This window comes from Cyprinodon tularosa, unplaced genomic scaffold, assembly GCF_016077235.1.
Source record: "Cyprinodon tularosa strain WSP-4 unplaced genomic scaffold, ASM1607723v1 ctg992, whole genome shotgun sequence".
Taxonomy (NCBI): domain Eukaryota; kingdom Metazoa; phylum Chordata; class Actinopteri; order Cyprinodontiformes; family Cyprinodontidae; genus Cyprinodon; species Cyprinodon tularosa.
The window spans coordinates 157,501-182,967 of NW_024039776.1; the positions used below are offsets into that span (position 1 = coordinate 157,501).

Sequence of the window (25,467 nt, forward strand, 5' to 3'; positions counted from 1 at the left end):
TGCAGGAGCAGAAGCTCACCTCAGGCTGGATGTGGAGCGCAGCCGCGAGCCGCGCGCTTCTCTGAACTTTTCCTCCTGAGAATAAAAACCATCCGGACTCAAGTTTGGTTCTTTATTTTATTTCTATTATTTTTCATTTTTTCCACCTTCTGTCCGTTTGGTTCTATGGGAAGGAGGGAGCGAGAATGAACCGAGACAGAGGCGCGGCACCGGGCCCGGGCCCGGACGCGATGGGCCGGGACAGAGCCGTGGCCGGAGGGCCCCTGGCGGACCCGCTGCAGCCCGCCGTGAGCGGGGAGGGGGTCCAGACCACGGTGGGCCTGGAGGGGGGGGACATCCTGGACGGAGGCGCAGCCGGTGACAAGCGGCTCTTCTCGGTGCCCGGGAGCAGAGAGCCGCAGGCCGCGGAGAACCACACCGAACCCCCGCCGGTGCTGGTTCCGCCACAACAGGTGAGGGGGGGTCGGGTTAATCCCAATCTCAGGTTAGGAGAGATTAGCAGACGAGGAACATTTTAAACATTTTCATTTTTTTTTTTTTTTCAAATCTTTTTATTGAGAAGTCAGAGGTAGAAACAATAGATCGTCTTCATGGTTACAAAAGACTTTCCGTTTTTCAAACTTTATACACATTAAACCCCCCCACCCCCCACAGACTGGACCCAAAAATAGTTACAAACATTTTCATTTTAACCCAAAACTTTAAAGACTTTAAGCGGTTGGATCCATTTACCTCCATTCATTCATTCATTCATTCTTCATTCATCTGCAGCAACTTTAAAACCAACATTTCAAAAATATCTAACAAAAACTCCCAACAAAAATACAATTAATAACGAGCCGTTTTAACGCGACCAGATTTTATACAATAAATGATTTCGCTGTATTTTAGATTAAAATTTAAAATACAATTTAAATTTTAAAAAGTAAATGTATTAAACTGATTTAAAATATAGGCTAAGAAAACTTTTTTAAAGTAAAGGTTTTTCTCAGGAGAATAATTTAAAATAATTTCAAACCCTCCTGATTCTGCCATAAAGTAATGAATAGATTATAATTCTGTTCTAATCTGGGATCATCTCTATTTATGCTGGGAGTGAGGAAGATGATGGTGGACCTGCTGCAGGACCTCATTAATGAAGCAACATTCTCTCTGCAGAGAAACCCTCATAAATCATCCCATCAGAAAAACAGGCTGCAAGATCCGGACTGGACACAGATTACAATAAACGCTCCTTTATTATCATTAACCTATTTATTATAACTATTAACCTATTCATTATTATTATTATTATTATTATTATTATTATTATAAGGCTATTACTATTAGTAGTAGTATTACTAGTAAAATGCTATTATTAAACTATTATTATTAGTAATAGTAAAAGTAGAAGCTTCTTATTATTATTAATGCCTGTTATTATTATTATTATTATTATTATTATTATTATTATTATTATTATTATTATTATTATTATTATTATTACAGGCTCGTATCTAAAAGACTTTAGAAATATTCTGCTCTAACTAAGCAGACTTTTTCTCTTCTTCTCCTCCTCCTCTTCAGGGCCCCATCGGCCACCGTACCACCTCCTTCTCCGTCCTGGACATTCTGGACCCCAACAAGTTCACCAGCAGCCGACGCCACACGCCGCCGCAGCACGTGAGCCACCGCGGGGAGCGCGAGCTGGTCGCCTACGAAGCGGAGAACCGGAGAGGAGGCCCCGGGGAGCCGGAGCTCAGCGGCCTGGAGCCAGGGAAGAGCTGCTGCGGGGCGGAGGGATACCACAGCAGTAAGTGGGCCGAATCGACCCGGTGGTTCGACTGGAGCCGGTTCTGTTTCCCAGGAGAACCGATTGCTTTCTGTTTATGGAGAAATTAATTTCTTTCCTTTTCCTAAAAACTTTCATTAAATCGTCTTCATTGATTATTTAGTTTTCAAGGCAACAAAAATCCCGTTACAGAAATTATTATTATTATTATTATTATTATTATTATTATTATTATTATTATTATTATTATTATTATTATTATTATTATTATTATTATTATTGTTGTTATTATTATTATTATTATTATTATTATTATAAATATTATAAATCGCAGTAAAAGGCAGAGATAATTGGATCTTAATTAGATGGACGGACCGGACCGGTTCAGTTAATCGGTTCGGTGTTTGGTTCTGATTCGGTGGAAATGACGGATTTAATCTGAGCTTCTTTTTAAAACATTAATATTCAACATTTTATGGCGCAGAAATCCTTTGAGGAAAGAAGCCAAACCCACCCAGAGAAAAAACGAAATCATTTAGGAAAGAATCTGCTTTAAATAAAAACCGATAAAGGGATTTTCTATTCGACTCTATTCTATTTTATCACACTTCTTAAAGTTGGAGCTAAAATTTAAATGATCGATTAAATATCAATAAAAAACAGCAGAATTATAAATGGTTTTTGTTTTTATTTTCTAATAATTTACCAATCAGATCACTGTGATATTTTAATAAAGTCTCTGTAGAATCCAAACTATTATTTTTATTTTAGTTTATCTGATTGCGGATCAGCCGCTGATTTTTAAAAGCTTCTAAATTCTCCATAAATTCTGCAGAATCAATAAATTCAATTCTTTTCTCATCAAGAAGGTTTTAATTTTTCTGCTTTCCGTCGGAAAAAAAAACCTGCAGCTTTTTCTTTTTGACCTCGCTGAGGTATTCCTGCACTTTTTAGCGGATTTTATTTTACTTTTTCTTTTACTCGATATATTTACTAACAGTCACACACACACTTATGTGTATATATATATATATATATATATATATATATATATATATATATATATATATATATATATATATATATATATATATATATATATATATATATATATATATATATATATATATATAGCACGTATTTTTTCTTATACTGATGGCATCAAATGATCTAAATGTCTGCGTTTATTTTCAGCGTTACTTGGATTTATTTCTGTTTCCTTTTTTTTTTTTTTTTGCCGTGGGGAGATTTTTTTATTGTTATTATTATTATTATTATTATTATTATTATTATTATTATTATTATTCAATGACAGTAAAAAAGATGAACTGAATAAATCAAATATTCAGATTAAATGATGTGTGCGTCCGTTAATATTTAGTTGTGCTGCAGAAACATCTGACTGCAAAGATTGGAGAAGTTAGAAAAATTATTTGATTTTAATGTCGATAGAAAAATCAACCTGATTGAAAACCGAAAAATAATGAACTGAAATATAAAAATTGTTTCTTCCAGAATTAATCTTTTTTTCCCCAAACTTTCTTCGTAAATACAAAGTAAATAAATGTAAATTAGCGTTTGATAAAACAGGGAATTCTTTTCTAGATCAGAGCTCAGTGTAAACCTGGGATGTCATGTGAGGGACTTGGACTAGGCCCTTCAAATCCAGCCTTCCTGTTTCTGCTAAAGACAAAAGCATAACCACTGCATGATGCTGCCACCACCATGCGTCGCCACTCAAAAATATTTCGATTTATGTTATTTTTCCATTTAATTTTATGTAATTTTAACACTGACATATTAAACTTTACATGATGCATATTTATTTTATAATAAAGCTGTTTAGTTTAAATACATGATCAGCAGGTTTATGTATTCAGAATTAAAAAAGTATACTTACTGAAAATGAAAACTGATGGTGTATATATTTAGAATACATAAAGTTTATGGTTTTATTAACATAAAGGTTATTATTGTGTGTTTTAAACAATAATCTTTATGTATTTGAAAAAAATACACCCATGATTATTAATTTATAATTATCATTATTATTATATTAGTATACTTTTCGTTCTGATTACATAAACCTGCAGGAATGTGTTTCAGATAAATAAACTTAATTATATTTATGAATTTATATAATGTAAAGTTTATTTAACTGGTTTGGGTGGAAAATCTGAATAAGAAAAAAACAGAGATTTGTTAGATGATAAAATAACATTATTTGGTGTGTGTGTGGGGGTGTGCTTGGTTTCTTTAGGTTGATTTACTCTGTTACTCATCCTCCATCCATCCATCCATCCAACATCCATCATCCATCCATCCATCATCATACATCCATCATCCATCCATCCATCCATCCATCCATCCAACATCCATCATCCATCCATCCATCCAACATCCATCTCCATCCATCCAACATCCACCATCATCCATCCATCTATCATCCATCCAACATCCATCATCCATCCATCCAACATCCACCATCATCCATCCATCATCCATCCATCCAACATCCACCATCATCCATCCATCATCCATCCATCCAACATCCATCATCCATCCATCCATCCATCCATCTATCATCCATCCAACATCCATCCATCCATCCATCATCCATCCATCAGTCCACCATCATCCATCCATCATCCATCCATCCATCCAACATCCATCATCCATCCATTATCCATCCATCCATCCATCCAACATCCATCCATCCATCCATCTATCCATCATCCAGCCAACATCCATCCATCCATCATCCATCCAACATCCATCCATCCATCCATCCAACATTCATCCATCCATCATCCATCCATCCACCATCATCCATCCATCATCCTTCCATCCACCATAATCCATCCATCATCCATGATCCATCCATCATCCGTCATTTAACATCCATTTATCATCCAACCATCATACATCCATCATAAACCCTACATCCATCCTCCATCAGCTCTTATTCAAGACATATTCAGCACAGCTAACGACTTATATAAATTGAAAACATAAGTGAATGGTTGAATGGTTGGTTGGTTGGTTGAGAGGTTGGTTGGGTGAATGAATGGTTGAATTGTTGGTTGAATGAATGGTTGGTTTGTTGAATGGTTGGTTGAATGAATGGTTGAATGAATGGTTGAATTGTTGGTTGAATGAATGGTTGGTTGGTTGTTTGAATTGTTGGTTGGTTGGTTGAATGTATGGTTGAATTGTTGGTTGAATGAATGGTTGGTTGGTTGAATGGTTGGTTGAATGGTTGGTTGGTTGAATGGTTGGTTGAATGATTGGTTGGTTGAATGATTGGTTGGTTGAATTGTTGGTTGGTTGGTTGATTGAATGAATGGTTGGTTGGTTGAATGGTTGGTTGGTTGAATGGTTGGTTGAATGATTGGTTGGTTGAATTGTTGGTTGGTTGGTTGAATGGTTGGTTGAATGAATGGTTGGTTGAATTGTTGATTGGTTGGTTGAATTGTTGGTTGGTTGGTTGAATGAATGGTTGGTTGGTTGAATGAATGGTTGGTTGGTTGAAATGTTGGCTGGTTGAATTAATGGTTGGTTTAATGGTTGGTTGGCTGAATGGTTGGTTGGTTGAATGGCTGGTTGAATGATTGGTTGGTTGAATTGTTGGTTGGTTGGTTGAATGGTTGAATGAATGGTTGGTTGAATTGTTGGTTGGTTGAATGAATGGTTGGTTGGTTGAATGAATGGTTGGTTGAAATGTTGGTTGGTTGAATTAATGGTTGGTTTAATGAATAGTTGGTTTAATGAAAGGTTGGTAGAATGGTTGGTTTAATGAATAGTTGGTTTAATGAATTGTTGGTTGAATGGTTGGTTGGTTGGTTGGTTGGTTGGTTGGTTGGTTGGTTGAATGAATGGTTGGTTGAAATGTTTGTTGAATGAATGGTTGGTTGAATGAATAACTGGTTGAATGGTTGGTTGGTTGGTTGGTTGGTTGGTTGGTTGGTTGGTTGAATGCTTGGTTGATTTGTTTGTTGAATGGTTGGTTGAATGAATGGTTGGTTGGTTGAATGGTTAGTTGAATGATTGGTTGGTTGAATTGTTGGTTGGTTTGTTGAATGGTCGGTTGAATGAATAGTTGGTTGGTTTGTTGAATGGTTGGTTGGTTGAATGGTTGGTTGAATGAATGGTTGGTTGAATGGTTGGTTGGTTGAATGGTTGGTTGAATGAATGGTTGGTTGAAATGTTGGTCAGTTGAATGAATGGTTGGTTGAATTGTTGGTTGGTTTGTTGAATGATCGGTTGAATAAATGGTTGGTTGAATGAATGGTTGGTTGGTTGAAATGTTGGTTAGTTGAATGAATGGTTGGTTGAAATGTTGGTTTGTTGAATGGTTGGTTGAATGAATGGTTGGTTGAATTGTTGCTTGGTTTAATGAATGGTTGGTTGGATGGTTGGTTGGTTGAATGAATGGTTGGTTGGATGGTTGAATGGTTTGTTGAATGATTGGTTGAATGAATGGTTGGTTGAATTGTCGGTTGAATTGTTGATCCTTTTGACAGGATCTAGCTTCATGCATCTGAACTGTTTTGTTGTTCTGTTCCATTTTTCAGAGGATGCTTTTATTTACCGGAGCCCAGAAGAAGAGGACTACCACAGATCCGGGACCCCCGACTCCGAGGGTCCAGATGGGACCTACAGCAGCGAGGAGAGCAGCTCTGCTCTTCCCAGTAACGGTGACAGAGAGCGGGGTCAGCATAGCCTCTCTGATCCCAGCAGAGACTCAAAGAGCCCCAGCTCAGGAGGCCCCCCCGCTCAGGTCGCTCAGACCAATGCAGGACAGGGAAGCAAGCCCAAGAGGAAACGCTCCGGCTCAGACTCCAAGTCTGGGAAGCCCCGCAGAGCTCGAACTGCCTTCACCTACGAGCAGCTGGTGGCGCTGGAAAACAAATTCAAGTCCACGCGCTACCTGTCGGTGTGTGAGCGCCTCAACCTGGCGCTGTCCCTCTCCCTCACCGAGACCCAGGTCAAGATCTGGTTCCAGAACCGGCGGACCAAGTGGAAGAAGCAGAACCCAGGAGCTGACACCTCGGCCCCCACCGCAGGAGGAGCGGGGGCTGGCGGAGGAGGATCAGGAGGCGGCCTGGGCAGCCTGAGTCCTCTGAGCCCCTCCCCTCCGGTCAGCAGCCACCTGGCCATGCACGCCGGCTACGCCGGCCACCACCACCCCCCCGCAGGGAGCCTGGTGCAGCTGCCTTTCCTCACAGCCAGCCACGTCCTGTCGCCGTTCATGCTGGGGACCCAGAGCTACGCTGCGCCCGCCTTCTACAGCACACACCTGTAAGCGGCCTCCTTCCTGCCCCCATGTGAAGGATTATTTTGATAGACTGAACTTGAACCTGTACATACACCTGTGTTGTAGCTCCTCCCACCTCCTCTGAATGCTGTTTTAGTTGATTTCATGTCTGTACAAAACCTGAATGTTCCTTTCAGACGTAATGAATGGCTTGATCTACTGTCAGTACTGCTGTAACTCCTCCTGTGATGGTCCTCCTCTTCCTTATTTAGGATATTTGTTCCAGTTGCCATGGAAACCCGGGATGACGCTGTCCTTTGGTATTAAAGACGAATCATTAAGCCTGTGGACTTTTTCTGCTCCGTGTCACAGAGGGTTCTGGTAGCGGCCCGGCAGCTGAACATTTCAACATTGTTTGTTTTTATTTATTTATTGTACATTAATTATTTCTTTTCATCTGTTGATCCTGAACGGATCTAAAGACCGTCTTCCTAAAAACAACAGTAAGAATTTTACAGTGAACAATACAAATATAAAAAGAAATAAAATGAATATAACTCTTGATGCTTGTTTACAGTGTTGAAGTTTGCTAGAATACAGATTTACGGTTAAATAAAATAAAACATTAGAATGAACAGAACTAAACTACATAGACAGCACACACCAGCAGCAGCAGGAGGACTCCTCTGTTTCTCCTGATCTTTACAAACCGACCGAGGGGAGGAGGTGACAGCCATGGAAGATTTTAGAAAAACAGACAGAGGTTTGAATAGCGGATGACGTTTTCCCAGCTTATCCTTTCTAGATTTCTAGATCTAACTTCAAAGCAAGTTTCTACTCTTTAAAATGTTAAGCAAAGGAAACTCTAAACAACTAAAGGTGAGCAGCCAGTGAACAGAGACACGTCTGAATAAGGACATTAGAATCTAAGTGCCATTTCTACATCACTGCAGGATTATCTAGAGGCTCTGAGTCTATTACATCATCACCTCCCCACTGAGGGAGGAGGTGCTATACCTGGGGGAGGAGGTGCATCCATCATGGCCGACCTCAGTAAACCATACATTTCTAGTTCATGAATTCATTCAATCCAGTTTATTGAGCTCAGAGTCACGTGACTGGATGAGCCTTTAGAGCGGAGCCTAAACAGGAAGTGTTCTGTCCTCCTCAGGGCCTCCTGTCAGAGGAGCTTTATTCAGTTCCTGATGGGACGGTCCAGCTGACTGGTTCTGTTCATGTCCCATCCTGGGTGCTCCTCCTCTGCTCCTTATGCCGGTTCTGGAGGAGCTGGATGGGGGTCAGTTGAGTGCGTAGTTGAACTGGTTGGAGAACTTGTCGTGTTTCCTCCTGTCCGCCTTACTCAGCACATCCGCTACTCTGCGCATGGTGCTCCTGCAGAGAGGAGAGCACAGCTGGTCAGCAGCCGGACCAGAGCGGAGCGGAGCTCCTGCTGCTTCATACGTACTTGTTGAAGACCTTCCTCTGCAGCCTGGAGCGCGCCGTGTTGCTGCTCTGCTTCAGGTCGCTCAGGTTGGGGAACTTCTTCTTCTTCTTCCCTCTGCGGTTCCGAGAGGAGCCCAGGTCCTCCCCGGTGGCTGCCTCGATGTCCCGCATCAGCTCATCATCACGCCAGTCTGCAACAGAACAGAGGCAGCATGCAGCGTCACAACATCCAGCTGCTCTATTAACAGCAGCATCTATCTCACATAGCTCTAGCAGGACGGTTTCTATGGAAACAACCGGGACCCGAACTACACCAGAGGTCTGGCCCGACCCTACTGAACCGGTTCTTAGAGTTCCTTCGGTTCCGGTCCGTTTGTGAAGCGTCTCTGCTTTGGAGCTGAGCCCAGCAGCAGACGCTCATTTGGACCCAGTTCTGCTTTGAGCAGACGGCGGCGGGCTTTATGACCCGGTTCTGCTCAGAGCAGACGGCGGCGGACTCATTTGGACCCGGTTCTGCTAGAGCAGACGGTGGCGGGCTTTATGACCCGGTTCTGCTCAGAGCAGATGGCGGCAGACTCATTTGGACCCGGTTCTACTCAGAGCAGACAGCGCCAGTCTCATTTGGACATGGTTCTGCTCATTGGACCCGGTTCTGCTCAGAGCAGACGGCGGCGGACTCATTTGGACCCGGTTCTGCTAGAGCAGACGGTGGCGGGCTTTCTGACCCGGTTCTGCTCAGAGCAGACGGCAGCGTGCTTTCTGACCCGGTTCTGCTCAGAGCAGACGGCGGCGGACTCATTTGGACCCGGTTCTGCTAGAGCAGACGGTGGCGGGCTTTCTGACCCGGTTCTGCTCAGAGCAGACGGCAGCGTGCTTTCTGACCCGGTTCTGCTCAGAGCAGATGGCGGCGGACTCATTTGGACCCGGTTCTGCTCAGAGCAGAGGGCAGCGTGCTTTCTTACCCGGTTCTGCTCAGAGCAGATGGCGGCGGACTCATTTGGACCCGGTTCTGCTCAGAGCAGACGGCGGCGGGCTTTCTGACCCGGTTCTGCTCAGAGCAGACGGCGGCGGGCTTTCTGACCCGGTTCTGCTCAGAGCAGACGGTGTCAGACTCATTTGGACCCGGTTCTACTCAGAGCAGACAGCGCCAGTCTCATTTGGACATGGTTCTGCTCATTGGACCCGGTTCTGCTCAGAGCTGGTACCGGGACAGAAACAGCTGGACCTTCATCCGGGCCTCAGGTTCTGCTCTCAGAAGCTGGTTAGATCAGGATCCTGCTGACCTCTGACCTTCAGCTTCTCTCCTCCTGAATTCAGGCTGCAGCTGTCGCCCCGCCCCCACCTGCTGCTGTCTGTCACCATGGAGCTCCTCCTCCTCTGAGCGGGTCGGCGCCGGGCACCAGCTGCCTTCTGCACAGTCTGAAGCTCCAGAACCAGAACCTGGACCGAACTGACCCCTTTGGAGGTTGGGGTTCTGATGGATCCTGTTCCAGGTTGGGTTCTGACCAGTTTACTGGAGGATTTCCAGTATCACATCCCATTAGCTACTGAACCAGTGAGGTTCTAATCTGAAGCGGTCCCAGTGAACAGAACCAGATAACGCAGTTGGAACCACCACCCCAGGTCAGAACCACCAATCCGGGTCAGAACCATCATTCTGGGTCAGAACCATCAGTCAGGGTCAGGTCAGAACCACCAGGTTCTGAAAGCCTCTGGTAGCTCATCTCTGTTAGATCCAACCTTCTGCAGGGAGAACCAACAGAGCAGAGGTCCAACAGCCTGATCCGGTTCTGCTGGGTCAGTGCAGCGGTTCTAGTCTGTGCAGCGGTTCTATAAGGTTCTGCTGGGTCTGTGCAGCGGTTCTAGTCTGTGCAGCGGTTCTGTAAAGGTTCTGCTGGGTCTGTGCAGCGGTTCTAGTCTGTGCAGCGGTTCTATAAGGTTCTGCTGGGTCTGTGCAGCGGTTCTATATGGTTCTGCTGGGTCTGTGCAGCGGTTCTATAAGGTTCTGCTGGGTCTGTGCAGCGGTTCTATAAGGTTCTGCTGGGTCTGTGCAGCGGTTCTAGTCTGTGCAGCGGTTCTGTAAAGGTTCTGCTGGGTCTGTGCAGCGGTTTTATAAAGGTTCTGCTGGGTCTGTGCAGAGGTTCTAGTCTGTGCAGCGGTTCTGTAAAGGTTCTGCTGGGTCTGTGCAGAGGTTCTAGTCTGTGCAGCGGTTCTGTAAAGGTTCTGCTGGGTCTGTGCAGAGGTTCTAGTCTGTGCAGCGGTTCTAGTCTGTGCAGCGGTTCTATAAAGGTTCTGCTGGGTCTGTGCAGAGGTTCTAGTCTGTGCAGCGGTTCTATAAAGGTTCTGCTGGGTCTGTGCAGAGGTTCTAGTCTGTGCAGCGGTTCTGTAAAGGTTCTGCTGGGTCTGTGCAGAGGTTCTAGTCTGTGCAGCGGTTCTAGTCTGTGCAGCGGTTCTATAAAGGTTCTGCTGGGTCTGTGCAGAGGTTCTAGTCTGTGCAGCGGTTCTGTAAAGGTTCTGCTGGGTTTGTGCAGCGGTTCTGTAAAGGTTCTGCTGGGTCTGTGCAGAGGTTCTAGTCTGTGCAGCGGTTCTGTAAAGGTTCTGCTGGGTCTGTGCAGCGGTTCTGTAAAGGTTCTGCTGGGTCTGTGCAGCGGTTCTATAAAGGTTCTGCTGGGTCTGTGCAGCGGTTCTATAAAGGTTCTGCTGGGTCTGTGCAGCGGTTCTGTAAAGGTTCTGCTGGGTCTGTGCAGCGGTTCTATAAAGGTTCTGCTGGGTCTGTGCAGCGGTTCTATAAAGGTTCTGCTGGGTCTGTGCAGCGGTTCTGTAAAGGTTCTGCTGGGTCTGTGCAGCGGTTCTATAAAGGTTCTGCTGGGTCTGTGCAGCGGTTCTATAAAGGTTCTGCTGGGTCTGTGCAGAGGTTCTAGTCTGTGCAGCGGTTCTGTAAAGGTTCTGCTGGGTCTGTGCAGAGGTTCTAGTCTGTGCAGCGGTTCTAGTCTGTGCAGCGGTTCTATAAAGGTTCTGCTGGGTCTGTGCAGAGGTTCTAGTCTGTGCAGCGGTTCTGTAAAGGTTCTGCTGGGTTTGTGCAGCGGTTCTGTAAAGGTTCTGCTGGGTCTGTGCAGAGGTTCTAGTCTGTGCAGCGGTTCTGTAAAGGTTCTGCTGGGTCTGTGCAGAGGTTCTAGTCTGTGCAGCGGTTCTGTAAAGGTTCTGCTGGGTCTGTGCAGCGGTTCTGTAAAGGTTCTGCTGGGTCTGTGCAGCGGTTCTATAAAGGTTCTGCTGGGTCTGTGCAGCGGTTCTGTAAAGGTTCTGCTGGGTCTGTGCAGAGGTTCTAGTCTGTGCAGCGGTTCTGTAAAGGTTCTGCTGGGTCTGTGCAGCGGTTCTGTAAAGGTTCTGCTGGGTCTGTGCAGCGGTTCTATAAAGGTTCTGCTGGGTCTGTGCAGCGGTTCTATAAAGGTTCTGCTGGGTCTGTGCAGAGGTTCTAGTCTGTGCAGCGGTTCTGTAAAGGTTCTGCTGGGTCTGTGCAGCGGTTCTGTAAAGGTTCTGCTGGGTCTGTGCAGCGGTTCTATAAAGGTTCTGCTGGGTCTGTGCAGCGGTTCTGTAAAGGTTCTGCTGGGTCTGTGCAGCGGTTCTATAAAGGTTCTGCTGGGTCTGTGCAGCGGTTCTATAAAGGTTCTGCTGGGTCTGTGCAGCGGTTCTATAAAGGTTCTGCTGGGTCTGTGCAGCGGTTCTATAAAGGTTCTGCTGGGTCTGTGCAGCGGTTCTAGTCTGTGCAGCGGTTCTATAAAGGTTCTGCTGGGTCTGTGCAGAGGTTCTAGTCTGTGCAGCGGTTCTAGTCTGTGCAGCGGTTCTATAAAGGTTCTGCTGGGTCTGTGCAGCGGTTCTATAAAGGTTCTGCTGGGTCTGTGCAGCGGTTCTATAAAGGTTCTGCTGGGTCTGTGCAGCGGTTCTATAAAGGTTCTGCTGGGTCTGTGCAGCGGTTCTATAAAGGTTCTGCTGGGTCTGTGCAGCGGTTCTATAAAGGTTCTGCTGGGTCTGTGCAGCGGTTCTATAAAGGTTCTGCTGGGTCTGTGCAGCGGTTCTATAAAGGTTCTGCTGGGTCTCCTCACCAGGCTGCTGCTCCTTCCTCCTCTGCTCCTCCCTCTGCCGGTCCTCCTCTCTGCACGGTCGTCCCTCTGAGTCTCGGGGGACGATGGGGCCGTGGAACGGGCACTGGGGGGACAGACAGACAGAGTCGGGTCAGAACCTTCCCCTATGGTGAGGGTTCTACAGGGCGGTTCTGGTACCTTGAGGCGGTCCTGTCTCTGGCACAGGGCGCCGTTCCCCAGCGGGGCTCTGCAGAAATGGCTGACGGGGACGAACTTCCCGGGGAAGGAGATATAGCGGCTCCTGCTCTGAGCCAGCAGCTCCTGGCTCTCCACCTCCTCCTCCACCTCCGCAGGAACCCAGAACTGATGCTGGGAGGCCGACCTGGACACAGACAGCGAGATGAACTTTGACCTGCAGGCTGTGGGTATGGATGGAGGTCTATCATTCAACACCCATTTAGGGAAGGACAGAGACGCCTGTCCCAGTCATGGACCGTCCTTAATGGACATCCTGTTCAGACAAAAGGAGGTCCATCCGTCCACCAGGACACCCTAGACCGGACCTTCAGCCGCATGTTTTAGACCCTGGGGTGGAGAGAGGTACTCCTTGAACCCCAGTGGGCCTCAGCAGATGGCCGCTCACGCTGAGCCTTGATCTGCTGGAGGTTTCTTCCTGTTCAAAGGGAGTTTTTCCTCTCCACTGTCACTGCAAGCATACTTAGTGTGAGGGATTGCTGTCAATGAGTCAATGCAATCAGCTGGTTTTCCTTAGATAGAAAACTTTGAATCAATCTGACTGGATGGTGAACTGTAAAGTGACCTGAGATGACATGTTGTGAATTGGCGCTATAGAAATAAACTAAATAGAAACTGAATAGAATTGAGTGGAACTATGATCTCTGCCGCCAGCTGTGGCTGTAAGGTCTGCGCGGCCCGTCATGGCAGCAGTCTCCAAACACGGCGTAGGACACCGGCAGGGTGTGAACTGTGGGACTCCTGAAGCTGCAGGCAGAGCAGCTGCTGCCCTCCAGAACCTTCATGGACTGGATCTGTAGAACCAGAGGTCTGCTTCTGGACCAGCGGGTCTCATCCCTGGTTTTTGTGGATGACGAGGTTCTGCTCCCTCCTACAGTTGGAACTGAGGCGGTTCAGCCAAGTGTGAAGAGGCTCCTGCAAGTCCGAGGCCATGGCTCTGGTTCTCCTCAGGAAAAGGGTGGTCTGTCCCCTTCAGGAGGAGCTCCATCTGCTGTGGTTCAGAGAGCTGACATCTACGGTCTACGTTCCTCCCCTCGCCTACGGTCATTAATCTGGATCAGGACCCTCTGAGGGAGGCTGAGCTCTCCCACACAGAGAGGAGGAGGAGCTGGGTCATCAGAGTAGAGCTTCTTCTCCTCCAGAGGAGTCAGCTGAGGAGGATCAGACATCTTTATCTGATGGACGCCTCCCTCTGAGGGGTTCCAGGGACGTCCCACCAGGAGGAGGACCAGAACACCATGGAGGGTCTATGTCTCCGCTGCCCCTGGAGGAGCTGGAGAAGGAGTCTGGATAGAGGGGAGTCTGGGAGTCCCTGTTTTTTTTGTTTTGTTTTTTTTCCAACAAAAAAATTATTTTAATCTGAAAAATATAAATTTAAAACAATATTTGCTATTAAAGAAAAAAAAAAAAGAAAATCAGAGAACATCCCCCTCTCAGGGTCTAGTTGGCCCCCCCGGTAAGGCGCAGTGTTTTACTTTATGATCTTGCCAGCGTTGGGCTGCTCCTGGCCCCAGTAGTAAAGGTCCAACCCAAACGGAACCACTGGAACCTCAGCAGCCTGCTGCTCTGGACCCGACTGACCCGGACCATCAGAACCGCTGCAGCTGGAGGAGGAGGAGGAGGAGAGGAGGGGTTGGACGCCATCGTACTGCTTAATGTGTGTTTAGGATGGGGGGGTGTTCACCTGGGCTCTCCATGGAGGGGGAGCTTCTCTCTGAGGAGACGCAGCGTGGCGGCAGCAGACGTTGGGTCCTGCTCTTCCTCCATCATCCTCTTCATCCGCCTGGAGGAGGAAGATGAGGAAGAGGAGCTGGACAGAGCAGGTGGGGCGGGGGGCCTCCTGGGCGGAGCCTTCTGCTGAGAGAGGGCAGCGGCTGAGGTGGAGGGGGACGGATCCAGACCTGGACAGAGGACAGAACCGTCAGAACCGCACGCCGGATCAGAACCAGAACCAGATATCGGACTAGAACCAGACATCAGACCAGATATCGGACCAGGAGGTCTGTTCTGGTTCTTCTGGATTGGTCCAGAGGCCCTGGTCCTCAGTAAGTTCTAAAAACTCCAGATTGTTTGAACTAAGGGAACCGAGGAGATCAGAGAGATCAGCCCCCAGACGCTGGTGGTTCTGTTTGACCCAAACAGAACCACCAGCGTCTCTCCAGCGGTTCTGCTTCCGAGGTTGGATGTAACGCCACCAACGGCCACCAGGAGGAGACCTGCTGCTCCAGCTACGGTGGCCTATGTGTCCAAAAGGTCAGAGGTCACCCAGACTTCAGGTGAGCTGCTAACCGTCAGAGGAAACCAGTGAAAACACCCGTAGAAAACGACAGGTTAGACCGGATCTACAGGTCTGGATGAACTAGATCTATAGAGTGAGCTGAGGGGGCGTAGATCAGAGCTACAGAAATAAACCAACTGAATTTCCTAAAACATCAGCAGCCTCTTCAACCTGCATCAGGTGTGTGTTTGGTCCTATTTTGGTTAACCTGTGACGACAGTTTCCCAGAATTCCCAGAAATACATCCCGTCTCCTGCTGCCACGGAGAACTGCAGCAGCTAGAATAGACAGGCTCAGACTCACAGAGATCGAACCCAAAGCGGTTCCTCTGGCTCCCAGTTATCCGTTCTACCAAAGCTGACCAATCAGAGCAGCCAACAAACACGGCCAATCAGCATCCAGAGAGCCGATTATCGGGATCCCTCCCCCAATCCAGGAACTCTTCACGTAAAGACACTTTCCTGGGTGGGGGGGAGCTTTCAAAAAAGGAAACGGGGGGGTGGGAGGGTGATGAGGATAAAGTGGGTGAAAGAGCAGAAAGCAGTATTGATTTCCAGGGTTAAGCAGGGCCTGTAATTAAAATGTTAATTTGAGAAAGGAGCTGACAGCAGAGGGAGGGATGGGAGCTGATAACCACAGACCGACCACAAATGGCTGAACGGCGGCCGCACGTACAGGAAAACTGTGACTCAGTGAGGATGGAGAGGAGATGGGAGTAAAGGAGGGACGTCTCAATCTGCCCGCCGTCAGCGCCGATACGCCGTCCACAGCCTGCTGCTGACCAGAGGGGGTGTGGCTACAGATCAGAGCTGCAACTAACGGTTAATTTGCTAATTGATTAATCTGTTGATTATTTAGCCAAAGTTTCCTTACAGAAGATGTTTTAGGAAATGAAACAGGGTCAGACTAAAACTTTCCCACTTCAGGAGTTCTGGATTATAGAGCAGATTGACATCTAAAATGCTAAATGTTTATTTTTTTTAATAATCCCGGTATAATTCCTGCTCTATGTGGGTCGCTCTGTCGGCTAAAGGCATGTTTTACAGTCTCTATTCTCCAGTTAAGGATTAATAGGTTACTACTGAACCCTAGTTCCACATACAGCCTCAGAGCCATCATGGTCCAAAGCAGAGCGCAGGTCACCTCAGGGACTAGAGGGACTAGAATGACCTCCCTGGTCCACCTGCACAGCAGAGAGGGACCTTCAGCTCCACCGTCCACTGGATCCAGGATGGAGAGCCAGGAGACGTTAGCAGGAAGGCAGATGGACAGGAGGAGGTTGCCACGGTGACGGATTGATAAAATACCTGAAAACTACAAGGAATGTTTTACGGGTTTTAAGTTGACTGACATTAGGGAGGGAAGAAAGAGCAGGAAGCAGGCGTGGAGGCTGACTCCCACAGAGGTCACCTGTCTGCATGAACACCTGAGCAGAAACAGAGGAGTTCAGCTGCTCATCCATCCGTTTAAAGAACAACATGGACCTGGATGGAGGCTTGTCTGGGACCTGAGGACCAGCAGACGCCACGTCAGAACAGCTTTCCCTGGATCCCAGAGATCCGGCCGTTGGTTCAGGTTCAAACTGGTTCTGTTGAAGAACCACCAATCAGATAGAAGCTGCCGTTGGCCTCAGTGAGGTCACCCCCTGTTCCCAGGGAAACCCCACTTCAGCAGATATCGACCAAAATCCTAAACAAATAATTTTAGTTTCACTTCAGGGAAGAACCAAGTGAAAGTCTGATCAAACTTTTCTGTCCTGATGGCCGCTCACACTGAGCCTGGTTCTGCTGGAGGTTTCTTCCTGTTCAAAGGGAGTTTTTCCTCTCCACTGTCGCTACAAGCATGCTTAGTGTGAGGAATTGCTGAAGAGTCAATGAGTCGATGGAATCAGCTGGTTTTCCTTAGAAAACTTTGAATCAATCTGACTATGATCTGGTTGATCTGGATCTATACAGAGACCTGAGATGGCGTGATGTAAATCAGCGCTAACTGAAGTGGCTAAATGATTGTGTGAGAAGTATCCCTATATTTAACCTTTGTTAAATGGGTCCATTTGGATCCACAGATCCACAAACAGTCCGACCTGGAGTCCATTTCATGTCTTGCTTAGAAAATGCTCTAATAGAACAAACGCTTGTTACTGAGGTGGGAGTGGGGGAGACAGTGGGTGAGAGTGGGTGGTAGAGTCAGGGTGCAGGGCTAATAGGGGCTCATTAAGGAGGTTGCATTGTTAATTTGGAGCGGCCCTTCTAGATCATTACCTCACCCGACTAATCACCCCGACACAGACACAGCTGCTGCAGATAGCATCTAATTACTCTGCTTCTAATTGATTGGAGGGGGGGGACAGGTAAAGACTCGACCACAGACCAGGGGGAAAGCGTTTGCCAGAGGTCAAAGGTCATGTCCTTCTAGCTGATCCAGCAATAATTGTAACATTCAGACATTAACAGACATGGCGACGTCACGCTTCAGAACACGCTGGTCCAATATGGCTGACCGAGCATCATCATGGTGGCGGTGTTCGCCGCCGCCCCCTGTCTGCCAGCAAAGGCCGGACACCCTGAGGAACAGCAAGAAAAGCTTATGGAGCTGAACCTGCAGGCCGCCTGGGGGCCAAAACGTAGGGCCCCCCAGAGCGACGGCGCTGCGGTCTACATGCCCCCCCCTCTTCAGGGAGAACGGTTGGATCTGAGCAGCTTCCAGAAGCACCGTTCAGACCAACGTCATCGGTTCCGATCCAAACCCCAGCTGGCCTCTGACCGCCCGTCCCCTGGACCACTGGGAATCCCACTGGGTCGACCCGTTGGCGGCGTTTCCTCCAGCGCGTCCAACAGCCAGAGGAGAGCGACGTCCAACCTTCATCCTGCCCATGAAGAAGTCAGCCTCTCTGCTGCAGCACTGATGTTCAGTCCATCCTCAGACATGGAAGCATGGAGCAGACCAACATTCATCCCAGCGCCAACCATGAGGCCTGAGGAAACCCAATCAGTGAGCCTAGCATGGTAATGAAAGGAATCCATGAGGCCAAAGAGCAGCTTGTCCTGGGCTCTCAGAGCTTCTACCTGCTCCTCAGCAGCAGCTGCCTCTTTGAAGTCTGACGGCCTGTTTGTTTACCGAGCGTCTGAGGGGATCAGGGCAGCATCAGGTCTCCTCCGGACTGTTTATGCACGTGTCCGTGGATCAGTGTCAACACGTGTGTGTGTTTGTAGAGGCAAACTGACCGTACTCAGCACGGAGATGCTCAGGAATGTGCGGCTCATATCCTTCCTTTTCTGGAACCTCTTCAAATTCCTCCTCATCATCCTCATCCTCCTCTCCATCAGAGGTGGCCTTCATCTGAGGAAGAAGAAAGAACAGCTGGGTCAAACAGATGTGGAGTAAAGCTGTGTGGTGAAGTTCAGCATGTTGACACACAGCTGCTAAAGAAAGCAACCCCCCCACCCCCACGGCTGTCTGACTGATAGTTCACTTCGTGACTGTAGGGAGAGTTTCCATGGTAATGAAGGAACATTGATTTCCTTTCCTCTGTGGCCTCCGTCCTGTCAGGAAGCTGCTGGACGGCGGGAAAATCTAACTTCTAAATGTTCCTCACATCTGAAGGAGACATTCTCAGAGGGATGAACGAAGACAGGACGGGTGGTCTTTGTGTCGGGGGGGTAATGATGTCTGGATGTGAGTTTGATGATCAGCGTTCAGCGCTGAGAGAAATTTATGGTTTTTAATTTCCTGCCGATGGTTGTTAGCCGATGGTTGGGCTACAATGCAGAACACAACACCCTGATCAGAGAGGGTCATTTCCATCATGCTGATGTGTGGGTGGACTCGCACGCTGCACACACACTCTGCAGCATCATAACCACAGTGATTAGCGTTATGAGGAGCAGTAAAAGCTAACATTAAACTAACCTCTTATTCCCACAGGCCTCTTTATCATTCTCTCATTTCATTTGTGTGGATCGGCTCCCTCTGAGTGTGTGTCTGTGGGGGGTGGAGGGGGGGAGCCGCTGTGTTTCTGCAGATAAAGACTATTAACATGTTTGAATTAGTTTACAAATGATGAGTTTGTGAATGATGACTATAACTGCCCCCCCCCCCCCCCCCCCCCCCATCAGCCAGAGGGAGCCAGCTAACCATGTAGCCATGTAGCCCAGCTCTAGAGGCCGCCTCCACAGAACAATTAAAACCGTTTATATTACATCACTTTCTGTTCGTTAACAAGCAACTAAACAATTAAAGGCTAATTAGAGCTCATTAAAACTGCCAACACACACTGAGGGGGGTCTAAGAGCCAGAAACATTAGGACACATCCAACGGCAATTTTATATTCTGCAGACTCAACACCTGCTGGGACATGGTTTCCCCATTTGGCAGGGAGGTCTACAGTAATCCCTGGAGAATAACCATCACACGTAATGAGAAGCTCCATTACAGGACAATCTAAAACTAAACCTGAAGAGATGTTTTATATTCTCTAACAACCCAATCCCGTCTCTAACGACCCGCTCCGGTCTCCGGTCTCTACCGACGTCCTCCAGTCTCCGGTCTCTACAGACCCGCTCCGGTCTCTGCCGACCCGCTCCGGTCTCTTCCTCCACCGGTCTCTACCGACCCGCTCCGGTCTCTACCCCCTCCGGTCTCTACCGACCCGCTCCGGTCTCCGGTCTCTACCGACGTCCTCCAGTCTCCGGTCTCTACAGACCCGCTCCGGTCTCTGCCGACGTCCTCCAGTCTCCGGCCCCTACCGACCCGCTCCGGCCCCTACCGACCCGCTCCGGCCCCTACCGACCCGCTCCGGTCCCTACCGACCGGCTCCGGTCCCTACCGACCCGCTCCGGTCCCTACCGACCCGCTCCGGTCCCCGGTCCCTACCGACCGGCTCCGGTCCCCGGTCCCTACCGACCGGCTCCGGTCCCCGGTCCCTACCGACCGGCTCCGGTCCCCGGTCCCTACCGACCCGCTCCGGCCCCTACCGACCCGCTCCGGTCTCTACCCCCTCCGGTCTCTACCGACCCGCTCCGGTCTCTACCCCCTCCGGTCTCTACCGACCCGCTCCGGCCCCTACCGACCGGCTCCGGTCCCCGGTCCCTACCGACCGGCTCCGGTCCCCGGTCCCTACCGACCCGCTCCGGTCCCCGGTCCCTACCGACCCGCTCCGGTCCCTACCGACCCGCTCCGGTCCCTACCGACCCGCTCCGGTCCCTACCGACCCGCTCCGGTCCCTACCGACCCGCTCCGGTCTCTACCGACCCGCTCCGGTCTCTACCGACCCGTTCCGGTCCCTACCGACCCGCTCCGGTCCCTACCGACCCGCTCCGGTCTCTACCGACCGGCTCCGGTCCCTACCGACCCCCTCCGGTCTCTACCGACCCCCTCCGGTCCCTACCGACCCGCTCCGGTCTCTACCGACCGGCTCCGGTCCCTACAGACTCCCTCCGGTCTCTACCGACCCGCTCCGGTCTCTACCGACCCGCTCCGGTCTCTACCGACCCGCTCCGGTCCCTACCGACCCGCTCCGGTCTCTACCGACCGGCTCCGGTCCCTACCGACCCCCTCCGGTCCCTACCGACCCCCTCCGGTCTCTACCGACCCCCTCCGGTCTCTACCGACCGGTTCCGGTCCCTACCGACCGGTTCCGGTCCCTACAGACCGGCTCCGGTCCCTACCGACCCCCTCCGGTCTCTACCGACCGGTTCCGGTCCCTACCGACCGGTTCCGGTCCCTACCGACCGGCTCCGGTCCCTACCGACCCGCTCCGGTCCCTACCGACCCGCTCCGGTCCCTACCGACCCGCTCCGGTCCCCGGTCCCTACCGACCCGCTCCGGCCCCTACCGACCCGCTCCGGTCCCCGGTCCCTACCGACCCGCTCCGTCCCTACCGACCCGCTCCGGTCCCTACCGACCCGCTCCGGTCTCTACCGACCCGCTCCGGTACCTACCGACCCGCTCCGGTCCCTACCGACCCGCTCCGGTCCCTACCGACCCCCTCCGGTCCCTACCGACCCCCTCCGGTCCCTACCGACCCCCTCCGGTCCCTACCGACCCGCTCCGGTCTCTACCGACCGGCTCCGGTCCCTACAGACTCCCTCCGGTCTCTACCGACCCGCTCCGGTCCCTACCGACCCGCTCCGGTCTCTACCGACCCGCTCCGGTCCCTACCGACCCCCTCCGGTCCCTACCGACCCCCTCCGGTCTCTACCGACCCCCTCCGGTCTCTACCGACCCGTTCCGGTCCCTAACGACCCGCTCCGGTCCCTACAGACCCGCTCCGGTCCCTACAGACCCGCTCCGGTCCCTACCGACCGGCTCCGGTCTCTACTGACCGGCTCCGGTCCCTACCGACCCCCTCCGGTCCCTACCGACCCGCTCTGGTCTCTACCGACCCGCTCCAGTCTCTACCGACCCGCTCCGGTCTCTTCCTCCACCGGTCTCTACCGACCCGCTCCGGTCTCTACCCCCTCCGGTCTCTACCGACCCGCTCCGGTCTCTTCCTCCACCGGTCTCTACCGACCCGCTCCGGTCTCTACCCCCTCCGGTCTCTACCGACCCGCTCCGGTCTCTACCCCCTCCGGTCTCTACCGACCCGCTCCGGTCTCCACCGACGTCCTCCAGTCTCCGGTCTCTACCGACCATCTCCGGTCTCTACCGACCCGCTCCGGTCTCTTCCCCCTCCGGTCTCTACCGACCCGCTCCGGTCTCTTCCCCCTCCGGTCTCTACCGACCCGCTCCGGTCTCTACCCCCTCCGGTCTCTACCGACCCGCTCCGGTCTCTACCGACATCCTCCAGTCTCCGGTCTCTACCGACCGTCTCCGGTCTCTACCGACCCGCTCCGGTCTCTACCGACCCCCTCCGGTCTCTACCGACCCGCTCCGGTCTCTACCGACCCGCTCCGGTCTCTACCGACCCGCTCCGGTCTCTACCGACCCGCTCCGGTCTCTACCGACCCGCTCCGGTCTCTACCGACGTCCTCCAGTCTCCAGTCTCTACTGACCTGCTCCAGTCCCTACAAATTATAATTTTAGGGCTAATTCTGGTTTAAAACGTCTGACTAACTTCCTCCCTTGGTCTGTATGATGCCGTTTCATTTCTGCTACCAAACCAGAACAGCAGCACCTTGGAAAAGAACCTGTTTTATTTCAGGGTGTCAGAGTTTCATGCAGCTTAACATAACACGGTGAGAGGGTGTGAATACTTTTAGACAGCACAGGATCCTGAAGTCTAAGCTAAGGATGTATGAAGCTGCCTGGTGTTGTAGCGTTTTCTTATTTGCGGGTGTCTGATGTGAGAAAGCGAACATCAGCCCCATCAATTCCACTGATTCTTTTAGTGGAAAAACTGAAGCTGAAGGAAATGAAAGTGAGGCTGAGATCCTCTGACTCCATCTTGTTTATTCTCCCACAGAGAGAGCAGACAAAGCTGTCAAACATTTTAAACACCAGAGCCAACTTCCTCCATTACTCCATCCCTCTGCAACAATTATTCATCCTCAGAGAGCCATGGATTCCCTCCCCGCACGACGCCGTACACACTGATATAGTCTCTATAGGTTTGGTGCTTGTCTACTTTAATCCCAGCTGGTTTATTCTGCTCTGATCAATGACCTACAACTAAGAAGTGATCACCCAGCTGGAGGAAAATCCTGCCCTAACATCATCCCTTTTCCCCTGCTTTCTGCCTCTTTGTCTCTAATTCACCCTAATTTAAGCCTGATAGCATCGCGCGCTGTCCAGGGGCCTGGCAGAGCTGTAAGTCTTATAGCAGGATTAGCTTTCCTCCAGAAACATTTTGCTGACGGCCAGCATGGCTAAAATATGGCCTCCATTCCTTCACATGGCTGAACGAGGGGCTGCTTTGCATTTTAACAAAGCTTTGGTTTATTCTCACACAGGGAGAAAATCTCACACAGAAGATAAAACCTGCTGCTGTAAATGAAACCCGAGATTCAGCAGACGAATTAGAGGGGATGCTTTGTGTAAAGCGGAGCCATGAGTCACTGGAATAGGAAAAGGAAAGAACAAATATTGGTTACAGGGACATTAAAAACCAGCCCATATAGAAGGAAAAGGATAATAAAGAACAAAGCGGTTCAAGTAAAACAGGATTTGTGTGAAAAAAACGGACTCTAAAGGGAGAGCGCAAAGACCAGCGTTCAGTTCAACCAAAGTATCAGAGATCCTCCCAGGGTGCTGGTTAGGCTCCAGTTAAAGGCTGCAACAAGAACAGCTCAGAAAGAAATGGAGGCCGTTTCTCAGTATGTCTACTTGCCCGTTCTCCTGGGCTCCTGAAACATCATCATCACCATCACTGTTCCAATTCACAAGAACAGCAAACGGAACAGACAGGGCTTCGTCCCACCGTCAGCCCTAACCCCTAAATCCCCCCATCACTATATAGTGAATTTATAGGGAACTCAGTGAACTGACCATTCAGATAACTGTTCTCTTCTCCCCGCTGGTCACATGACTCCGCCTCCCCGCACGGTGTCGCTGTGACAACAAATCCCATGATGCTTTGTGAGGGGAGCTCTAGCCACACATTCTGGGATATATCTGCTCATCTAATGACCATGGATGATCACTACTTTTCAAGGTGCATTGTGGGAAATTTCGAGTCCACTACTTTTTCATTCACTAGACGTTTGGACTCTCCTTTAAAATGGCGGAACCACTATATAGATATTAGGGTGGACATTCAGAGAACAGACAAAGTCCCCGGATGTTGTTCTGGCCCCTCCCTATTTACCCAGCATGCATCAGAGCAGACTAGTCTGTTCTGTAGACTGACAGCTGTCCCAGCATGCACTGCGGCAGCAGCAGCTTCCAGGTTAGCGCTCACAGAGCTCAGAGTATTAGGTTTGCAGTTCTATTTTCTACTGCTGTTGTTCTATAAAAGTATGTTTTTAAGATCATTTAAGGCGAGAACATTATATTTTAAGCTTCACTATATGGCCCATTTACTGATTTAGTGCATTATTTAAAAAAAGTTCACATTTTGAGAGGACCATGGCTAACGTTAGCCCGTCTGAACCTGTTTAGTGCCTTAAATCCTTCTAAGAACACTGGAAAAAACGATCTAGAAATAAGTTAAAATTTCTTAAATTAAGTGTTTTTACCTTAATTTAAGAGGTAAATGAGATAGTTTGCCAATAAAATGAGTATTTGTACTCTTAAAATAGGATAATTAGATAATATACACTTGAAATAAGACAAGCCAATTTATGTTCTTATTTTAAGTGTAAATTGTCTTGTTCCATTGGCAATATGTCTCTTTTACCTCCTCAATCCCAGAACAAATGCACTTATTTTAAGAAAAAAAATAACTCATCCAGATATGAATTTTTCCAGTTAAATTGTTTAGTTCATTTAGGATGTCAGCGTTAGCTGCATCTACCGAAGGAGGGGTGTTTTAGTCCGTGATCGCCCGTATGCCTTTCCACATCCTCCTGGTGTTGCTAGCATCATGGAAGAGGACTGTGGTTATGCTTCCCTGATCTGATGTCTTTGACTGTGAGTCGTTGCAGTAGACCGATTATTGCCAATTCGCGATTGGGATATATATTTATCTGTTAATAATTTTAGTTTAGATTATCTTAGAGACAAATGGAATACTAAATGAACCAACATGGCTGGAAGCATGGCGGCTAGCAGGGGAGATCACCAAAAGCCACAGAAGATTCCATGGCTTACAGATTCCACCACAGCTCAGACACAGGATGAACCCAATCTCTCTAAAAATGCTCTAAATGTCTTATAGAAGTGGGATATTACAGACCCTGCGTATGGACATGTGTCTATGTTGAGGGGGACTGGGGTATAATTAATGTCTTCAGCTTTTACTTCTAGGCCCACCCAGACGTCATATTAAACGGTGGTTCACTATTCTGACATTTGCTGTCAGGAAAAACGTACTGCTTCGATGGATCGATGGACCTTTCTAGAATTACGGATTGGCATAAAGAGATTTTTGACATTTTACCAATGGAATATCTAACGCACAGTTCCAAATGTGGAATTACTTACTTTTGTAAGATCTGGACCTCTTTCTTTAAGCACAAAGGTAAAAGACTTACGACCATTATACTAACAGGGATGGCAGAGGGTTAAGAGGAAAACTGGCTGGCCAATGTTTTTGGACCTTGAATGTCTGTTTTTGCTTTACAGATGTGAGCGTGCTACTTCACTGCCAAGTGGAACAGGACTGAGTGCTTCCAGTAGGTATATATGCTGTATATTCAGGTAGTTAGAGATACTGTTTAATGTGGCCTTGCTGTTTTGTTTGTTTTCTGTGTTAACTTCTAAATTCAGTTAAAAAAAAATGCTGGAACTAACCAAAACGCAGGAGGTGGATGGACCCAGAGGACTCCTGGAGACATAGGGCCTTTA

General features: G+C 49.0%; 2 protein-coding genes across 3 annotated transcripts in view; one reads left to right on the plus strand and one right to left on the minus strand.

Annotated features, from left to right (window-relative positions):
- The window catches only part of nkx1.2lb (NK1 transcription factor related 2-like,b), a 7,839-nt gene extending 247 nt beyond the window's left edge, over nt 1–7,592 (plus strand). The window contains exons 1-3 of the mRNA XM_038276063.1: nt 1–452; nt 1,567–1,792; nt 6,346–7,592. The exon at nt 1–452 is cut by the window's left edge and continues 247 nt beyond it. Of these exons, the coding sequence (XP_038131991.1) occupies nt 186–452; nt 1,567–1,792; nt 6,346–7,076 (1,224 nt within the window). The 5' untranslated portion in view covers nt 1–185 and the 3' untranslated portion in view covers nt 7,077–7,592. The remainder of the gene's footprint in view (nt 453–1,566; nt 1,793–6,345) is intronic.
- A 512-nt stretch (nt 7,593–8,104) lies between these two features.
- uvssa (UV-stimulated scaffold protein A) overlaps nt 8,105–25,467 on the minus strand; it is a 31,931-nt gene continuing 14,568 nt past the window's right edge. Inside the window, exons 8-14 of one of the 2 annotated variants that reach the window (XM_038276066.1) lie at nt 18,308–18,422; nt 14,490–14,706; nt 14,281–14,409; nt 12,749–12,932; nt 12,572–12,674; nt 8,494–8,662; nt 8,105–8,420 (exon numbers count right to left, since the gene is read on the minus strand). In XM_038276066.1, coding sequence (XP_038131994.1) covers nt 8,327–8,420; nt 8,494–8,662; nt 12,572–12,674; nt 12,749–12,932; nt 14,281–14,409; nt 14,490–14,706; nt 18,308–18,422 — 1,011 coding nt within the window. In that variant the 3' untranslated portion in view covers nt 8,105–8,326. Of the gene's footprint in view, nt 8,421–8,493; nt 8,663–9,989; nt 10,074–12,551; nt 12,675–12,748; nt 12,933–14,280; nt 14,410–14,489; nt 14,707–18,307; nt 18,423–25,467 lie in introns of those variants that run through there. The other variant, XM_038276067.1, reaches the window with a different exon arrangement.